The sequence below is a fragment of the Lithobates pipiens genome, unplaced genomic scaffold (genome assembly GCF_037356315.1).
Source record: "Lithobates pipiens isolate NorthernLeopardFrog02 unplaced genomic scaffold, aLitPip1_a1.2 Scaffold_25, whole genome shotgun sequence".
NCBI lineage: Eukaryota > Metazoa > Chordata > Amphibia > Anura > Ranidae > Lithobates > Lithobates pipiens.
The window spans coordinates 27,256,536-27,275,815 of NW_027507787.1; the positions used below are offsets into that span (position 1 = coordinate 27,256,536).

The window sequence follows — 19,280 nt, forward strand, 5'->3', positions numbered from 1 at the left end:
AAACTGTCTGGGGTTTAAAGTAAGGCATTTTCTTAATGTATAAAAAATCTTTTATAAAGCAACATTTCTTTTATAAGACAGTTCTCAAAAATACTAAAAACACACAAAAGAACATTAAAAACACAAGTGCAACAGCTGTAAATTTGAAGTTAATACTTTTCCCAGTTAACGCAGAACTATAGACAAAACGATTTCTTTTGTTACATCAGGGGACACAGAGCCATAGTAATTACTATGTGGGTTATATCGGACCGACAGGGGCTAGACACTGGCACGCCCCTAAAGGCTTGTACTCTCCTATATAACCTGTCCTATAAAATCTCATTACTGGGAGCCCTCAGTTTTTTGCCAGTGCCTAAGGTGTTGGGCACAAGTAAAGATGTGCTGTGCTGAGCTCCACGGCAGTAATCTTGATGATGCTGAACAGCTCCGTTCTGATGTCTTTTTCATGGGCTAAATGAATGGTACCCAGGCCTCGTGTCCGAAGAAACAAGGTTTTGCTTGCGAATGCTTCTCTTTGAGAGCTGTGCCCTGGGATCCAGTACTTTTTGGTAGTAAGGCCATAAAGTTTTACTGGCAGGGTGCTGTCGCAGGTCCAGGATTGTGGGATAACCTGAGAGTTCCCTGGTTCCTGAAGGTTTCCTTTAAGGTCTCAGAGCCTACTGTGAAGGGTGAAGATTGGGTTTTTATCTCTGATAAAACCCTGCTGCGAGGATAAGGCAAGGGAGATTTTCTCAGGTGACACAGGCATTTTCCTTTTGACATATTGTACTGTAAGAAGCTAGGATTAATAGCAGCTATTGTGCTGTACTATAGCCTAGCAAGTTTACATTCTTTTGCTCGTAGTGCCTCTGCTTTGTGCTGTAAGCTATGAGTGGCAAAGGGACCAGGAACTCCTCTAAGGGTTCTAAGGGGTCAATGGTTACACAACAAACTAAAACCCTTTCCAAAAGAATGTCATCCTCCTCTAAGAGGGATACATCTAGTCAGATTTGGCCGTCAAGGGTAGAACCAGGGCTCAGGTCCTGCGGGAATGCATGGGAACGGAGTTCCTATACTTTTTCCACAACAGGAACTCAGTTCCCGTTAACAGCCGTGTCCTGCAAGACTTTGAAGTATGCAAGCTGTGTGGCAGGTGCTACACCAGCAGCTGCCCACACAGCTCGCAATAGTAAGTGGTGCACACCTGACCATTCAGGCATTGCCAGTAAGGGGGCCCCATGACAACTTCCACTTCGATCTACCTGTCAATCATAGCTAGCTGACGGGTAGATCAGGTCCCTGCTGCTAAGAGATTGTATTTAGTCAGACCACTTGTAATGCGCTCCTCCCCGCCGACCCCTCCTGATTTTCTGTCCCCTGCATACTTGCTCTATGTGTCCCTCTGAATACCCCCCTCCTCTAACTTCTGTGCCATATGATGAGAGAACCCAGAGGAGGAGCACAGCTTTTCTGCTCACAGGACATGCAGGGAGAGAGGTGAGCTGAGGGAGGAACATCAGTTTGGGGTGGTAAGCTGAGCACAATACCTGGCAAAGTTTAATGCCAGGAGGGAAGTTTATGTGGAAATATGTGAAGGGTTGGAATAGCAGCGAGTGTGTGTTGGAGACCTGCAGAGTTTGCAGCCCCCCAAGCTAACATACATCTCCTAAGCAGGAAGACATCCCTATCTCCCCAAGCATTCTGTCCAGATACTGTGCAGTTAATTTATGACCTTTCCGTTTAACCCTGTGTTCTCCAATTCTGTTCAATGAAAAGTGTAAACTCACCATAAACACTCTCTTTATAAAAAATAAAATTCCCCAATAAAGATCAGAACATGATGTTCACATTTGCATGGAAGCACAATTGAATGAATACTGATTATTCAGAGAATTACCGTATTTGTGTTTATTGAGGATTGTTTTTTTTATGTACTAACAGTTAAGCTTCATACACACAATATAAAAATTGGATGGAAAATACCACTTTTGAAGCGTTTGTGCATATGAGCGTATAATCTTTTTTTTTTTTTTTTTGGTGGGGGAGTGGATCTTGGGTGGGAGTTCTCACGCTTTTTTTCCCAGGACTTGACCCCTGGGTAGAACACTTTAGTCCCTGTATATATCATACAAATGTGTTTTTTTCTTCTACCATTTAAACATTTGAAAGAAGATTAATGCTATGATGTCTCTCCATAGTAGGACTAAACATAGCAGATTCCGATCTAGTCCTCAGGGCCCTTTTGTTGAGGTGCAGGGGGCTGTGGATCAGGTAGATCTTCCCAAATATTGGAAGATACTTATTTTTCCGCTTCGGAGGATCCTAACATGGAGGGAGTAGCCTCACAAGTCAGGTGTTTGTCTACTCCCTAACTTAACCCTTATGTTCCCCGCAGTACAGGCTCTTGCGGTATCTACCTCTAATTAGGTTAATTTGAACCTCCCACACCTGAAAATGTTTTTTGCTATTCATGCATAGCTTATGTATTCTGAATTGGAACATTTCTATGAAGAAATGGGGGGTTCCAGCAATTGATGCTGCAATCACCTCAGTGAGCAGAGTCTCACATGTCCGGTGGATAATGCACTGATGTTAAAGGATCCAGCAAATTAAAGTTGGACCTTCCTTTTAAAGACAAGGTGTCTTTTGCAGTCCTTGCTGCAATTGGTGTATCTCAGTCCTTTCACCCTTTAACGTCTGCTCCACGATTTTGGTGGAGCACATTTTGAGTCATGCTAACTCATTGAAAAATGTGGACTTCAAAGGGTTAAGGAACAGTTTGTGGAGAATACCGGTGATTCTGCCTGATCAGCAGGCTCAGCAATGGGCTGGTGTATCTGATGCACTATGTCTCACAGTATATGCTATGAAAGTCTCTATCTTATGGCTTATGCTTGGACTAGTGCATTCTCGTAGAGTTCTGTGGCTGAAATATTAATCAGCCGAAGCACCATGTGAAAGCTCTTAGCCAGTTTGTTTCCCTTCCTGGGGTACGGCTATTTAGGGTGGATAAGTACATCCAAAAGGGTAAAGCTCTCTTTACCAGTAAAAGGATGTTCAAACATTTCTCCTTTTATCGTGCTGCCTCTCCTATGCCTAGGGCATTTGCCTCTAGGCAGTCTCGATGGTCTCAATCATCAGGTTCAAGGGAAAGTCCCCAAGGGTAGCACCAGGATCTTGGGGGCAGAAAGCCCACAAAGCAGAATGCTAAAGCCCACTCGTTTGGGTGAGGGGAAAGGTCCTGCAATTCTCAAAATCTGGCAGGAACAATGTCAAGAGCAGAGGGATTTCTGCAATTTTTTCTCTAGGTTACGACTACAGTTCAGAGAGCCCGGATGGCTCAGTTGGCTTTTGACCTGAGGGTCCAGGGTTCGGGTCCCTGTTTGGGTGCTGCCTGTGGGGTCCTTGTGCTGCTGATGGGGTAGTCTTTATGCAAGAGTTTCTGTCTCCTCTGAGAATGTTCCTAAGGATCCAAAGAAAAAAGAAGTCTCTCTTTCTGGCCTCTGAATCAGCTGTTATCCCAGTCGGTGATATCAGAAGTTCCCTTAGTGGAACAGTTTTTTTTTGGCTCAAACCTTTTAAGGTTTCAGAACCAAACAGAGAGGTAAGACCCATTCTAGATCTCAAAGATCTGAATCGGCACTTAAACATCCGATCCTTTCATAATTCGATTGGCTGTGTCCATCCTGCAAGGAGGGGAGTTGCATGTCTCAATGTGCTAAAGTTTCCCGCTTACCAGAAATTTCTGCGGTATGAAATATAAAATTATTTTTGTGGCCCTGCCATTCAGCTTAGCCACAGCAGCACAAGTGTTCTGAAAGATTCTGGCACCTCCTTTAGCCAGGTTAAGGGCTCAAGGCATAGCGGTCCTAGCCTATTAGAAGATCTACTTTTGGTAGATCATTCAGTCTCAAGTCTAAAACCAGAGTCTGATCTCAGCCATAAATATCTGAAATCTCTAGGTTGGATTCTCAACCTAGGAAGAATCTCCTTAAAACCATCAAGGAGATTACGGTACTTGGGGGCTGGTTATAGATACCATACAGAAGAAGGTATTCTTACCCCAGACAAGAATCAGTACCATTGTAGGACTAATTCAACTTATCAAAACAAAGGAAAATTCCTTAATTCGGCTATGCAGGAGATTTTTAGGGGAAATGGTGGCCTCCTTCAAGGCCGTCCCTTACGCGCAGTTTTACTCAAAGACCGCTTCACGACATCATCCTGTCCGTCTGGAATAAAAGATTCAGGCCTTCCAATACGCTTGGCTCCCAACATAGGACAGAGCCTAAATTGGTGGTTGTTATCCAGCAAAAGGGAAAATCTTTATCCATGAAGGTGTTAACAACAGAGGCCAGCCTTCTAGGTTGGGGAGCAGCACTGGAAGAAGATTCTGTCCAGGGGAGATGGTCCAGGTTAGAGGACCTTGCCTGTCAACTTTTTTTTTTGAAGTTTCGGGCTGTACGCCTGGCCCAAGAATCTTGACAGTCAGACTACGGGACTGTGCTGTCACGATTAAGTCTGACAAGGCCACAGCGGTGGCTTACATCGATCACCAGGGGGGGCACGAGAGAACGTGAAGCCCAAAAAGAGGTGAATAATGTTCTAGCTTGGGCAGAACACAACATTCCTTGCCTATTGGCAATTTTCATTTTTCAGGCGTACTACTTGAGTCGCCAACAATTATTTCCGGGAGAATGATCTCTTCACCCCGACATCTTCCTAGCAATATGTCAGATAGGGTATTCCGGACATGGACCTATTTGCGTGCAGATTCATTAACAAGGTCGACAACTTTATGTCGAAAACAAGGGGTCCACTAGCAGGCAGAACAGATGTATTAGTCTTCTCATGGGATCAGTTTTTCACTGATCTATGCATTTCCTTCAGTTCTGCTACTTCTGCGCCTTCTCCGCAGGATTAAGCAGGAACAAAAGGAGGTGATTCTGGCGGCCCCAGCGGGTCCCAGAAGATCTTGATTTACCGAGATTATAAATATGGCAGCAGGAGTCCTTCAGAATCGGCCATTATAGCCAGACCTTCTTGCACAGGGTCTGGTATTTCATTCTACCTTACGGACCAAAAATTTAAAATGTTTGACTGTTGAATGCTACTCTTTAAAAGATTATGGGTAAGCTCCTTAGGTAGTGTCTTAACCTCCCTGGCGGTATCCCCGGGCGTGATTCGGGTTTGGATTTTTCTTGTATAATCGGTAACCCCGAGTCACGCTCGGGGTAACATTGCAGAGCGGCCTGCGGAGAGATCTTACCTTCTCCTGGTGCTCCAGCGATGTTCTACGCTGTCCTCCACTGTCCTCCTAGGTATGGCAAATTATCGTGACCAATTTCCAGCGGACCTACGTGCCAGAAAGGGAGGTCTGCGTGGATGAAAGCTTGATGGCCTACAAGGGACGCCTGAGCTGGATACAATTTATTGCATCCAAATGAGCGAGATTCGGCATAAAATCCTACATGGTCTGCGAGTCATCCACCGGGTACATCTGGAATTCGGTCATTTACACCGGTAAAGGCACGAAGTTTAACCCCAGGTACAGCGGCTATGGGATGGCCACATCATCAGTCCTCACACTGCTGGAGCCATTGCTGAACCAGGGATATTGTGTGACCATGGACAACTTCTATACGTCTCCGGAACTTTTGGAGGTTTTGCTAAAAAACATGACCAATGCGTATGGTACTGTTAGGCTTAATCGATGTGACATGCCATCTCTGTTCTTCAGGAAAAAACAAAAAACCGGAGAAATGGTTGCCTGGCAGAAGGGTAAGATGATGGCAATGTGATGGCGAGACAAGAAGGACGTGTGTCTCATGAGCACGTTGCACAATACCTCCACTGCCATGGTCCACACCAAACGTGGGAAAGATGTGCTGAAGCCGCATGTCGTGATAGACTATAATTGCACTATGGGAGGGGTCGACAGAGCCGATCAGGCAATGACATTTTATCCGGCTATGCGCAAGCAGCAAAAAAAATATTATAAAAAGATTTTCCGGCATCTTCTGGAGCAATGCCTTTGAAATGCATATGTCCTATACAGAGCACAGAGTCGCAAGCCTATTATTCATGCCGATTTTATCTGGAAGGTGGCTGAGCAGATTTTCATCAAACACCAGACACCATCAGGATCTGCGATCAGACCTGGACGACATGCTGTTGACATTGTCAACCCAGAACGCCTAACAGGTCGTCACTTTGTGGACTATATACCACCAACCGCAAAAAAGGCAGCACCTACCAGAATGTGTGTGGTTTACTGCTCAAAGAGAGATAGCAGTGGAAAAAAAGTCCGAAAAGAAAGCCGGTTCTATTGTCCGGATTGTGATGTTGGACTGTGTGCTGTACCTTGCTTCAAAATTTATCACACTCAGGATGTTTATTGGATTTTCTTTGTTTGACAAATTTAATTATTTCGCATTACATTATTGAATAAAATTATATTATTTATCAGATTATAATTCATGATTTTGTGTTTCAAACTTTATCACATCTGGGATGTCTACTAGAGTCTTGTTTGGTCAGGTTTTAGTAAGTAATTACTAAGAATTGCAGGCTTATAATACATAACACCAAATTTCCATGCAAAAGAATTGTACCGCTTTTGGTATAGAATTCCTGACAGAATCATACCGCCAGGGAGGTTAATGCCAGGAAGCCGACTTACAGAATCACTTACTTTAGAGTCTGGAAGGCATATGTTTCTTGGTGTGGATCTGGGGGTTGGCACTCAAGGAAGTATGTCATAGGCAGGATTCCTGATTTACTGCATATAGGATCTGAAGTGAAGCTGTCCTTGACTTCTATCAAGAGCCAGATCCCGGCCATGTCTGTGTTTTTTCCTATGGCCTCTTGCTTCCCACTCTTGGTGCGTAGCTTATTCAGGGGGTAACACGGTTTATTCCCCCTATCAAGGCACCTCTAAATCCTTGGGATTTAAAATTGGTCTTATCGGCTTTGCTGAATCAGCCGTTTGAACCTTTACGAGAAATTTCCTTTGGTTCTTTTGACAAGAAAGATAATCCTTTCTGGTTGCAATTTCTTCTGCTAGAAGAGTATTGGAACTAGTGGCTATGTCTTGTTTTATGTCCTCATCCTGAATTCCTACCAAAGTGGTAACAGGTTTTCGTTTAAACCAAGATATTCTTCCTTCTTTCTCCCCAGAGCCTTAAACTGGGAAAGAGAAGGCACTACATTCTCTTGATGTAGTAAGAGCGATCAGCGTCTATTTAAGGGCGACCACTCAGGTTCGCAAAACACAGGTTTTGTTTGTACTGCCAGAGGGTCCAAGATGTGGACAGGCAGCGTCAAGATCCTTCCTTCTCATGTTAAAGCACACTCATCCAGGGAGATTAGTGCCTCTTGGGTGGTGCATCATCAGGCCTCTGTGGCTTAGATCTGTAAGGCCGTGACTTGGTCTTCGGTTCATACGTTTATCAGATTTTATCAAATCGATATTAAAGGTCATGAGGATATTGCCTTTGGGAGCAGTATACTGCAGGCTGCAGTATGAGTCCTCTGGCCTCCTGCCTTTTGTTATGCCCCCCCCCCCCCCTTCAGTTGCCATTGCTCTGGGACATCCCATATAGTAATTACTATGGCTCTGTGTCCCCTGATGTAAGAATGGAAAATAGGATTTTTATAACAGCTTACTTGTAAAATCCTTTTCTTTGATGTACATCAGGGGACTCAGAGGTTCCTCCCTTCTTTGGGACACACTTGTATTGCTTGGCTACAAAACTGAGGACTCCCAGTAATAGGAGGGGTTATATTGGGGAGTACACGCCTTTAGGGGCGTGCCAGTGTCCAGCACCTATCGGTCCGATATAACCCACATAGTAATTACTATGGCACTGTGTCCCCTGATTTACATCAAAGAAAAGGATTTTACAGGTAAGCTGTTATATAAAAAAAAATATATATTTTGGGGAGACTAAGGCAGGGTTATAGTTTATGTCTGTTTTTTTGCCATCTGTGTCCCATTGGGAAGATTTTTATTCACTTCCCGTTCCATAGCCAAAACATGAAATGAAAGAAATCCCTCTTAAGGGAGGAAACCCCTGGTTGTCACCAGGACTAGTGTCCTCATTGAAAGATGTACCATCTATTCCTGTTCTGATGACAACCGAAAATTAAGAAGCACAGAAAGCAATAAAAACTTGACAGATGTTCTCCTTTAGGAGTAATTTAATAAATATCCTAATAAAAAATATCAGTGAAATTGGAGGCATGGAACACTCATACCAAAATTCTTTCAATAAAATCACAAAAATAATTGTATACCTATGAGATATTTATGTAGAGGAATTAAATGTTCTGATGAGAAAATATTAAAAATATTAGTTTGGGGGGGGGGGTGAAAGAGAGGTAGGTGTGTATGTTTGTTACCCTTTCGTTGTTGTGCGTCTTCTTATAGAAAGTTCTTAGACTGCTAATTTAAAATATATATTTAACTTGAGCTATAACAACCAACATTTTCATATTAACAATTCTCGTTCTACATATTTTTGATCTTTTAGGTGGTAAACCTGTAGTATTCCTACAACATGGCCTGCTTGCGGATGCCAGTATCTGGGTCTCTAACTTTGAGTACAATAGTCTGGGTTTTATCCTGGCTGATGCTGGTTATGATGTCTGGATGGGAAATAGCCGGGGCAGCACATGGTCCCGGAAACACAAGCGCCTGTCACCTAAAGATAGAGAATTCTGGGCCTTTAGGTGTGTAAGCATGCTATACTTTATTTCACTCTGACTATTATTTATAATTATTTGTGAGGTTTATATTTGTAATAGGTTTATATTTATTTGTAAGGAGCAAAGGCAAAAGTGCAAGAAGCTAACTAGAATTCACAGAGGAACCAATAGGAATTCACTTTGCTAAAGCCACACTAGTAAAATATGAAGTCTGATTGGTTTCTAGAGCAATTGCACTTTGAACCTATAGATGTTTTTTTTTTTTTTTTTGTGTTTTTTTTGCATTTTTCATGTATAATCTTGATGTTGCCATTTTATTAGTGTGTTTTCAACTTACTACTTAAAACATGGCTACTTTCATAATGTCTTTTGCCTATGCACAGTCAGTTTTTAAGCCCATGACTGTTAATTATAGAAATGTATTCAACAAATAGTGCAAGGAGCAAAGTGCTAAGAGCAGAGTACAATAAACCAGAGAAACTGATCATACTTTACTGAACCACGATAGTGCAAGATGAAATCTGATTGGTTGCTCTAGATACTACACTTGGCTCCTGGCACTCCATTCGAATATAGTCCACAGAGGGTTAGGTACGTTATCATGACCATAAACAATAATTCAAACCTAAAGTAAATGAGAGTTGTGTAAGTTCTATTCACTTTTCTTTTTCCCCCAGCTTTGATGAAATGGCAAAGAAAGATACTCCTGCTGTCATAGATTTAATTTTAAAGACAACAGGTCAGGAACAAATATATTACATCGGCCATTCTCAAGGAACCACTATAGGTGAGTTTTGATTCATGAGTGCAAGTTACTTGCACAGTGCCTTGAAAAAGTATTCACACCCCTTGACATTTTCCACAATTGCTCATGTTACAACCAAAAATATAAATGTATTTTATTGGGATTTTATGTGATAGATCAACACAAAGTGGCACATAATTGTGAAGTGGAAAGAAAACGATAAATGATTTTCACAATTTTTTACAAATAAATATCTGAAATGTGTGGCATGTATTTGTATTCAGCCCCCCTGAGTCAATACTTTGTAGAACCTCCTTTCACTGCAATTACAGCTGCAAGACTTTTTGGTTATGTCTCTACCAGCTTTACACATCTAGAGAGTGACATTTTTGCCCATTCTTCTTTACAAAATAGCTCAAGCTCTGTGAGATTGGATGGAGAGCGTCTGCAAACAGCAATTTTCAAGTCTTGCCACAGATTCAAAATTGGATTTAGATATGGTTTTTGACTGGGCAATTCTAACACATGAATATGCTTTGATCTAAACCATTCCATTGTAGCTCTGGCTGTATGTTTAGGGTCATTGTCCTGCTGGAAGGTGAACCTCCAGCCCAGTCTCAAGTCTTTTGCAGGCTCTAATAGGTTTTCTTTTAAGATTGCCTTGTATTTGGCTCCATCCATCTCCCCGTCAACTCTGACCAGCTCCCCTGCCCCTGCTGAAGAAAAGTATCCCCACAACATAATGCTGCCAACACTATGCTTCACAGTGAGGATGGTGTGTTCAGGGTGATGTTCAGTGTTAGCTTTCCGCCACACATAGTGTTTTGCATTAAGGCCAAAAAATCAATTTTGGTCTCATGTGATCAGAGCACCTTCTTCCACATGTTTGCTGTGTCCCCCACATGGCTTCTCTCAAACTGCAAGCGGGACTTCTTATTTCTTTCTTCAACAATAACTTTCTTCTTGCCACTATTCCATAAAGGCCATATTTGTGGCGTGCACGACTAATAGTTGTCTTGTGGACAGATTCTCCCACCTGAGCTGTGGATCTCTGCAGCTCCTCCAGAGTTACCATGGGTCTCTTGGCTGCTTCTCTGATTAATGCTCTCCTTGCCCGGCCTGTCAGTTTAGGTGGACGGCCATGTCTTGGTAGGTTTGCAGTTGTGCCAAACTCTTTCCATTTTTGAATGACTGATTGAACAGTGCTCCATGAGATGTTCAAAGCTCGGGATATTTTTTTTATAACCTAACCCCGCTTTAAACTTCTCCACAACTGACCTGTCTGGTGTGTTTCGTGGCCTTCATTATCCTGTTTGTTCACTAACAAACCTCTGAGGGCTTCACAGAACAGCTGGATTTATACTGAGATCAAATTACTCACAAGTGGACTCTAATTACTAAGGTTACTTTTAAAAGCAATTGGTACCACTAGATTTTAGTACAAATTTTAATACAAATGCACGCCACACTTTTCAGCTATCTATTTGTAAAAAAAATTGAAAACCATTTGATATTTTCCTTCCACTTCACAATTATATGTCACGTTGTGTTGGTGTATAACATAAAATTCCAATAAAAATACACTTACATTTTCGGTTGTAACATGACAAAATGTGGAAAATTTCAAAGGGTGTGAATACTTTTTCAAGGCACTGTAAATCTAAGCCTGTTCATGTTTTGGTTTCATTTATGAATAGTGATAAATCCTCTTCCTTTCCAGCATGCTCTCCTAATAAAGGCTTATTTAGTAAGCAGAGATTTGTGTTAATGTACAGATTGCAGTAACCTGCACCTACCAGACAATTCAATTTACTCAATCAGAGTAAAAGATGACTTCTGATTGGTTGCCAAGAAGTACTGCACTTTGTACATTGATTTTTACTATATTAAAATAAACCAGTCACAAACTTTGGCTTTTTGAATTAAGCATATGGGAAAATAATTAAGCCAAGGTTGCCTTCATGTCATAAAGGTCACTAAACTAGAGATATAGGGAGCTGGTGCATATCTAAATTTTAACTTTCCTCTAAAAGCTGGGCCTGTCCTCATCCTATCTCTGTAGCCTCTCTGGTTCCTCTTTAATATGATGGGAGGTCTCATCAACCCAAAATTATGCTCAGAAGGAGGGAGGGGTGGGAGTCTAGAGCTTCATATGTATTTAGCTGTTCAAATCTCTGGATGTACTGATGATACCACTAGAGGTTACCTTCCGTTTATAAATGGTCGGGTGGCTGGCCTTATAGAACATAGAGACTACAAAGCTTATTTTCACCAGTGTTCACACTTTGTTTTTTGCAGTTTTCACATAAAAACCTTGACCCATCTGGGTAGAATGAACAGCTATTGGCAGGACCTTGTATTTGATTATGTTACTGTATGCTTATGAGTTTGACAATTTAGAATATTTTAATTCAATGGATAAGCTGCCTGGGTTATTTTCCACTGGACTCAAAAATATGTACTAAACATATCCAGGTAGAGGTGGTAAAGTAGAGATGCCAAATAGTATGGGTAGGAGGGAAAAGCATGATTAATGTGCAAGGTTTCAGCCAGACCTGGCTAGTGTATAAAATGTAGCACTATTTACAACAAGTGTGTCGACACGCGTTGGGGAGGAGACAGTACACACGCTCTCTGAGCAGCTGCTGATGAACACAAGTTTCATAGCCAACCAATTGGATTTTTTAAAATAGTTTGCTGTAGAGTGGTGCGCTGGCATCACCATGAAAGAGCAAGCACCCTGATGTTTTTTTTACCTTCAATAAATTAGTGTTTAAACAATAATACACTATCTAGCCTTTTTTACAATTTGATTTGAGGAGAGCATCAGTGGATTAACCTGGGGAACCCACAAAGACCATCATACTCAGAGCCCAGTGGTGGTTCAGCTGCTTTTTCAGACTAAACTTAGTCGTTTGAAGTCACTGTGCATTTGTTTGAAGCACCGCTGCAAAGTCACATCATTGATTATCATAGGACTTTATATTTAAATACCTTCACTGTGAACTTACTCATCGTAGGACTTTTTAATTGATTTCCTTTCACTGTGAACTTGCTTGGAGCACTGTTATTATACATGTATATTTGCATTTTAGATATCAGTTTAATTTAATTCAATAGTTGATTGTATATATGTGATTGTCAATCGCTTATCTATTTGATCATACACTAATTTATTATTGGTATAAAAGCACTTTATGTTATTCGCCGTTGCATTGGTTTATGTTATGCATGATATTGAGTACACATTCACACAGCACTGCATTTATTTGTTTTATTTAAGTAGTTCAAATAATTACTTGTGATATTTTGAATATTGATGCTTAACATTGTTTTTTTTCTCTCTGTCTAGCATTTATAGCATTCTCTACTATGCCCCAGATGGCCAAAAAAATCAAAATATTTTTTGCCCTTGCTCCGGTAGTTACTCTTCAACATTCCTCTGGTCCAATTGCAGCTTTCAAACATGTGCCAGGCTGTCTTATTGAGGTATGACAATAGAGGAAGGATGGTAGTTAGGCCATATGTTTTGAGGCGCCTGAGTAACAATATAGTCCATGTTGTTTCAGTGATATGTCAGATTACATGTTTTGTTTGTTACCTGTTGGTTACCAATTACAGTTTTGAGCACTATTGGCTGGTATATCGTAAGCCCTATAGGTACAATTTTGATAAGCAACATTTTGGTAATTTTCTGTGCAAGCAGTAGAGGACATGAGGGCCACAGTTCAAAGCTTGGTGTTAGATGCCTCCTACCCAGATAGCAAGCAATTGAGCTTCAAGTTTGAAAATTACTTGCTAAGCTAGTGCTAGACTTGCCAGGCTTCACAAGTTTGTTGCAAAATTTCAGCAAATCCGCATTGCATGACCCAAGATCAAATTTCTTTGCAAACATTCTACAAGTCTGCCTGATCTGGTTCAGTTATGTCATCCCACCACAGGGGTCACTGTGACTTGCAAAGCTCTTGCTGTAGACTCACCATTGCAAATTTGCTCTTGCTAGAGACTTGCCACGCAAATTTGATACAAATTGGAAAAGTCTCAACTAGAACTTGCGCTCCAGGTGCTCTGCAAGTGTACAACTTGCCAGTGAAAATGTGCAGCAAGTTAACAGGCTTACAATTCAACACTGCCACAAATTTGTGGCAAGTTATTTTTGTTATCTGGGTAGGTCATTTAGAAAAAAGGGCATGTTGTTGACAGTTCCAATGGCTTTAACCCTTGAATCGCTAAGCCAGAACAAGTGTTCAGATTTGGAGTTCTGACTTTATCTGCTCCATGCATGTCCAATGTTAATGACTCAATATTAAAGAGAAAGAATTGAAGCTTGAGATAGCCAAGCACCGGTCATTTCAGAAGAAGATCAACAGTGGACTCTTAGTACAGATTTCCTTTCAGAATGCATCACTGTCTACCAAAGGGTGAAATCCACCTCCAGTCTAGGTAAGGGGTGCAATCTTCACATTGGACTTCCTGCAGAATGCTCTGTTGCAATACGAAAACCTAAATTATGGCAAGAAACCTATTTAATGTGGGCTTATTGTTGACTGCTTTTTTTTTTTTTTATATATATATATTTTCATCTGTAATATATATCAGCTATGTTGTGAACATTCGTTTTCATTTCTTTTTTTTTTTTCTTTTAGGAAATTTTTGGTCACAAGGAATTTTTGCCATCATCAAGACTAATCAAACTGCTGGCCGATAAATTCTGTAGTCATGCTGTGCTGGAAGAAATATGTGGCAATATTTTCTTCATGCTGTGTGGATTTAATAAGTGGAACATGAATATGGTATTTGTAGTATTGAAAAGGAATCAAATGTCAGGATATTGCCATCAACTTAGACACTGGCTAACTATGGGAAAGTAGGGCCAAGATACATGTTTGGGATCCCATTAGCATGATGACATTCCCCATGCTCTGACAATGTCATGTTTTAATTGCATAATTTCATTGTATATTCCTCTTAAAAGGGAGCTCCAGGCTTCAGAAAAAAATAAAAGTCAGCAGCTACAGATACTGTAGCTGCTGACTTTTATTATTAGGACACTTACCTGTCCATGAAACCAGCGGTGTCTTCACCCGAAGGCGATTTTTAAAACCGGTGTTCTGTCCAAAAATGTCTGCCTATCGAATACTGTCTGCCCCGTACTGCACAGGCACAGCGCTTGCGCAGTACGGAGCACAAGGAGATTCGGAAAATCTCCGAAGATGAACGGCGCCTGCGCCGTGAGTCCAGGTGCAAGCCCCACCATCCAAGTGGACATAGGGCTGCACATAGTTAGAGGGCCCCTCGTGGGCTCGCTTCACTCGCCATGCTTCGGGCATGGCCTCGCTTCGCTCGGCTCTTTTTATTCTAACTCTATGTCCACTTGGATGGTGGAGCTTGTCATGTGTACTGCGCATGCGCAGTACACAGCGGACACTATCTAGGGACTAGGGACTAGGGACAGTATTTGACAGGACACCAGCAGTGAAGCCTTGCAGCTTCACAGCCACTTCCCTACTGCACATGTGCGAAGAGTGTTGCACATTGTAAATGGCCCAGACGGTGGGGGAAAGAGAAGGGGAGCCAAACTTCCGGATGAGTTTACTGCCACAAAGTCAGACAGAAGTGCCAAATGTGACAGCAGAGGGGGGGGAGTAGGCAAATAAGTGAAGCTTCTCATTTTGGGTGGAGCTCCGCTTTTTAATGGAATTTATAATGGGTTTACAAGTGCTTGAACACATTCTGTGTATATATTATTATTATTATTATTATTATTATTATTAATAACGATTTATATAGTGCCAACAGTTTACGCAGTGCTTTACAATGTATAGGGGGGACAACACAATTACAGTACAATACAAAATATATAGGGCGAGAGGGTATCGTAACAGTCTGCTCACATATAAAAAGGCCAATGGACAGCTGAAACTAATAATAGACATAGGACTGCAGGTTTTATACCACCCAAAGCTCTACAACACCTCTGGGCTCATGGAGCCAGTACAAAATTTATTAAGATTCTGAGAAAGCAAAAAAAATGTTTTCTCCACAGTGGCCATAAACCCTGGAGCCCCTAACCATGTATATATGAATACCTATATAAATATAATGTCTCTTGAGTCATTGCTCTGACTCATCCAGTTCTCTGTAAAGTTTCACTCACTTTGATCTATCTAATCTGAACCCCTGGGAGGGAGAGATAGAGAGAGAGCAATAAAAAGAAGCCTAGAGCTCCACTTGCTGGCTGAATAAATCACTGCAATTTAATAACTACAAATTACTATATTTTTATGTGCAATGTGTAAATATTACATTTTACCTGATATTGGCTAAAAAAAACTGAACATACTAAAGGAAATATCTAAACAAATAAAAACATTCCTTTCCTTTAAAGGAGAAGTACAGCCAAAGTTTGTTCTGCACTTCTGTGACCCGTTTTTGTCAGCTGAAGCCCTCTGTCAGCTTAAATCACAGAGCCAGTCCAGGATAAAGAAATATCACAACCATATGGTCAGGATCCACCTAGATGCCTGAATCGTCATCTGGCTCAGCCTCTCATTGATCTGCTGAGAGCCAAAGCCAGCCGCTCCCACCCCCTCCATAGCCCAGCACTCCAGTGAGCAGGGAGGGGAGGAGGGCAAAGCAGAGATCTGCTCACAGAGCACTGAGAATTGAGTTATCAGCAGTGTTTGATTGCTCAATTCTCAGTCTTAGAAGCAGTGGGGGACAGATGCAGCATCGGACCAATGCTGCATCCACCTAGGTAAGTATGATTTAAAAAAAAAAGCCAAACTTTTCTTTTAATATGAACAAAAATGTCCTAGATTGTGTTTACAATTACAACTTGCCTATACAGTAAAAGTGCCATAATTTATAACAAGGCAGTTTCAATACCACAGAATATATCTAAAGAACATTTATTAAAGCTGATATGTTTAGTTCATGTTTTATAGGTGCTTCCATTGGTCTGTTTTGTCTCAGCCAAATCACCTTCAGATCTTTCAGATCATACGCTGTGTGGTCCAGAACAGTTTCTTCAATGCAATCACAGAAAGCTGTCAATAGTCTCTCATATGGAAGAATATAGAATAGCTTTTTAGGGTGCTACTCATCTAGGGAATTAAATTAAGCACAAGGTGAATTATCATTACAGGAATACCTATATAAAATAGGGGGTGGACAACTGCATAGCAGATGAAGTTCAATAATGAATAATGTAAGGTTATGCACTTGGGCACTAAAGATATGTATGCAACATACTTTTTGGGAAGGTCTCCTCTGGGTAACCCTGTGATGGAAAGGGATTTTGGGGTCTTTGTAGATTGCAGACTTAGCTGTAGATTGACAATGCATGCTGTATGCTAACAATATAGATAAACCCAATTTTGTCCCTTTTATAAAACATTGGTTCAACCTCATCTTGAATATGCAGTGCAGTTCTGGCCATCAATCCATCAAAATGATGTCTTTGAACTAGAAAGAGTTCAGAAAAGGGCAACATGAATGGATGAAGGAGCTTAGTTTTGAGGAACAATTACAAAACGTACTTTTATTCACCTACGGCGGCGACATTGACACATCGCTGGCCCCGTAACCTGGTATGGACTTAAAGGGGAAGCCCTATGCTGAAAATAACGGTGTGGGGGTCCCCTCCAGGTCCATATCAGACCCTTATGCGAGCATGCTACCCGGCTGGTCAGGAAAGGGGGTGGGGGCGAGCGAGCGCCCCCCTGAGCTGTACCAGGTCGCATGCCCTCAACATAGGGGGGTGCTTTGGGGAAGGGGGGGCCATGCGGCCCCCCCACCCCAAAGCACCTTGTCCCCATGTTGATATGGACAAGGGCCTCTTCCCGACAACCTTTGCCGTTGGTTGTCGGGGTCTGCGGGAGGGGGGCTTATCGGAATCCGGGAGCCCACTTTAATAGCCCACTTCTGCTCTTTTGCTAGTTCTTCTACTAGCAGAGAAGCCTGACTTTCTTATTCGTCGCCGCCGCCGGGGGTCTTCTTCTCACTTTGGGGGTCTTGTCCCCCTCTTCGGGGTCTTGTCCCCCTTTTTGGTTCTTCCGTGCTTTCTTCCAGCTCTTTTACAAGTGGTGGCCCGGTCTTCTATCGCCACCGTCTTCTCTTTTTCTTGTTCTTCTTCCTTGAGATGTTGACTCGACGCGCTCCCTGGCCGCAATTACAGGGATGCAGCGTGCGGCGAGTTATATAGGGACATTGCCAGGTGATGTCCCCACCCATTATGATGTCACAGTCCCAGAAGATGCTGGGACTGTGACATCATAATGGGTGGGGACATCACGCGGTGACCCCGCCCATTGTGCCTATATAAGTCTCCGTGCAACACGTCCCTGTCATTACAGGCAGAGACAGCGACGAGTCAACATCTCAAGAAGAGAAGAACAGAAGGCGGCGCAGACAGCAGCGACAGAAGACGGGGCCACCGCCAGTAAAGGAGCTGGGAGAAGGAGCGGAGGCCCAGCAAGAAGAACCGAAGAGGGGGACAAGACCCCCGAAGACGGAGACAAGACCCCGGAAGTCGGAAGAAGACCCCCGGGTGGCAGCGATGAAGAAGAAAGCCGGGCTCCTCCGCTAGTAAAAGAGCTAGCAGAAGATAGTCCTGCGAGAAGACCCACCAAGATGGAAGAAGACCCCCGGAGCTGTGCAATAAACTATTTTTAACCCTTGTGTGTTGTGTTTTATTAAATTTTTTTTTTAGAGGTGAATGGGTAGGGGTACATTGTACCCCATACTCATTCACATAGGGTGGGAGGCTGGTATCCAGGGGCCCCCTTATTAAAGGGGGCTCCCGGATTCCGATAAGTCTCCTGCCCGCAGACCCCGACAACCAATGGCCAGGGTTGTCGGGAAGAGGCCCTTGTCCTCATCAACATGGGGACAAGGTGCTTTGGGGTAGGGGGCCTCGCAGCCCCCCCTTCCCCAAAGCATCCCCCCATGTTGAGGGCACACGGCCTGGTACAGCTCAGGAGGGGGGGTTTGCTCGTCCCCACCCCTTTCCTGGCCGGCCGTGTTGCGTGCTCGGATAAGGGTCTTGTATGGACCTTGGAGGGGACCCCCACGCCGTTTTTTTGGTGTAGGGCTTCCCCTTTAAGTTCATACCAGGTGACGGGGCCAGCGACCTGTCAATCTTGACATTGACTTCCTTCGCTAGTCCCGGCTACCTGGAGCCGCGTTCAAAATGAATGGACTTTCCTCCATGTGTGGGCAAGTCCGTTCATTTCAAAAGTACGGCAGATAGTCCGCCAGAAAAGTCCCGTGTGTGGGCAGGTCCGCTCGTTCCGAAATTTGGCGGACTTTCCGGCGGTTTGTCCGCCAGACTAAATCCGCCGGATAGTCTGGTTGCGTGTATGCGGCATAATACACAGCCCGTACCCTATGGAATTCTTATATTTGATAGGAGGTTGTCCAGGGATTTATCTAATCACCTGTATTAAGTTTGTGGTGGTGGGGGGGGGGGGGATAAAAAAATTTTTTTTTGCTGGCTTAAAGTAAATTAGACTTTGCTTATAGGGGTTGGTTTTCAAATACCTAAAACTCACACTCTTACACAGAGGTTGAACTTAATAATTTTACTAGGCTGCAAACAACTAGTATAAAAGATGCAACTACTAGTGATGTAAAAAAAAAATATATAGAACAATGACTAAATAAGAACTCAGATAAGCCCATACTGTAACATACTAACATACTGAATTTCAGAAAAATACTAATCTTTTCTGTTGCAGAAAAACGTAGTTTCCATTACAACAATACAAACTTAGTACAGTGCGCTATGATCTGGGTTGTCAAGCATTTTGGATAGAATGTAGAGGGATTAGAACAGCTTTCA

The 19,280-nt window shown here is 42.6% G+C and overlaps 1 protein-coding gene across 2 annotated transcripts in view; it reads left to right on the forward strand.

Annotated features, from left to right (window-relative positions):
* LOC143930149 (lysosomal acid lipase/cholesteryl ester hydrolase-like) overlaps nt 1-19,280 on the forward strand; it is a 64,794-nt gene that overhangs the window by 24,072 nt on the left and 21,442 nt on the right. For both annotated transcript variants that reach the window (XM_077454172.1, XM_077454171.1), the window contains exons 4-7: nt 8,517-8,715; nt 9,369-9,478; nt 12,789-12,925; nt 14,083-14,229. In XM_077454172.1, the coding sequence (XP_077310298.1) occupies nt 8,517-8,715; nt 9,369-9,478; nt 12,789-12,925; nt 14,083-14,229 (593 nt within the window). The remainder of the gene's footprint in view (nt 1-8,516; nt 8,716-9,368; nt 9,479-12,788; nt 12,926-14,082; nt 14,230-19,280) is intronic.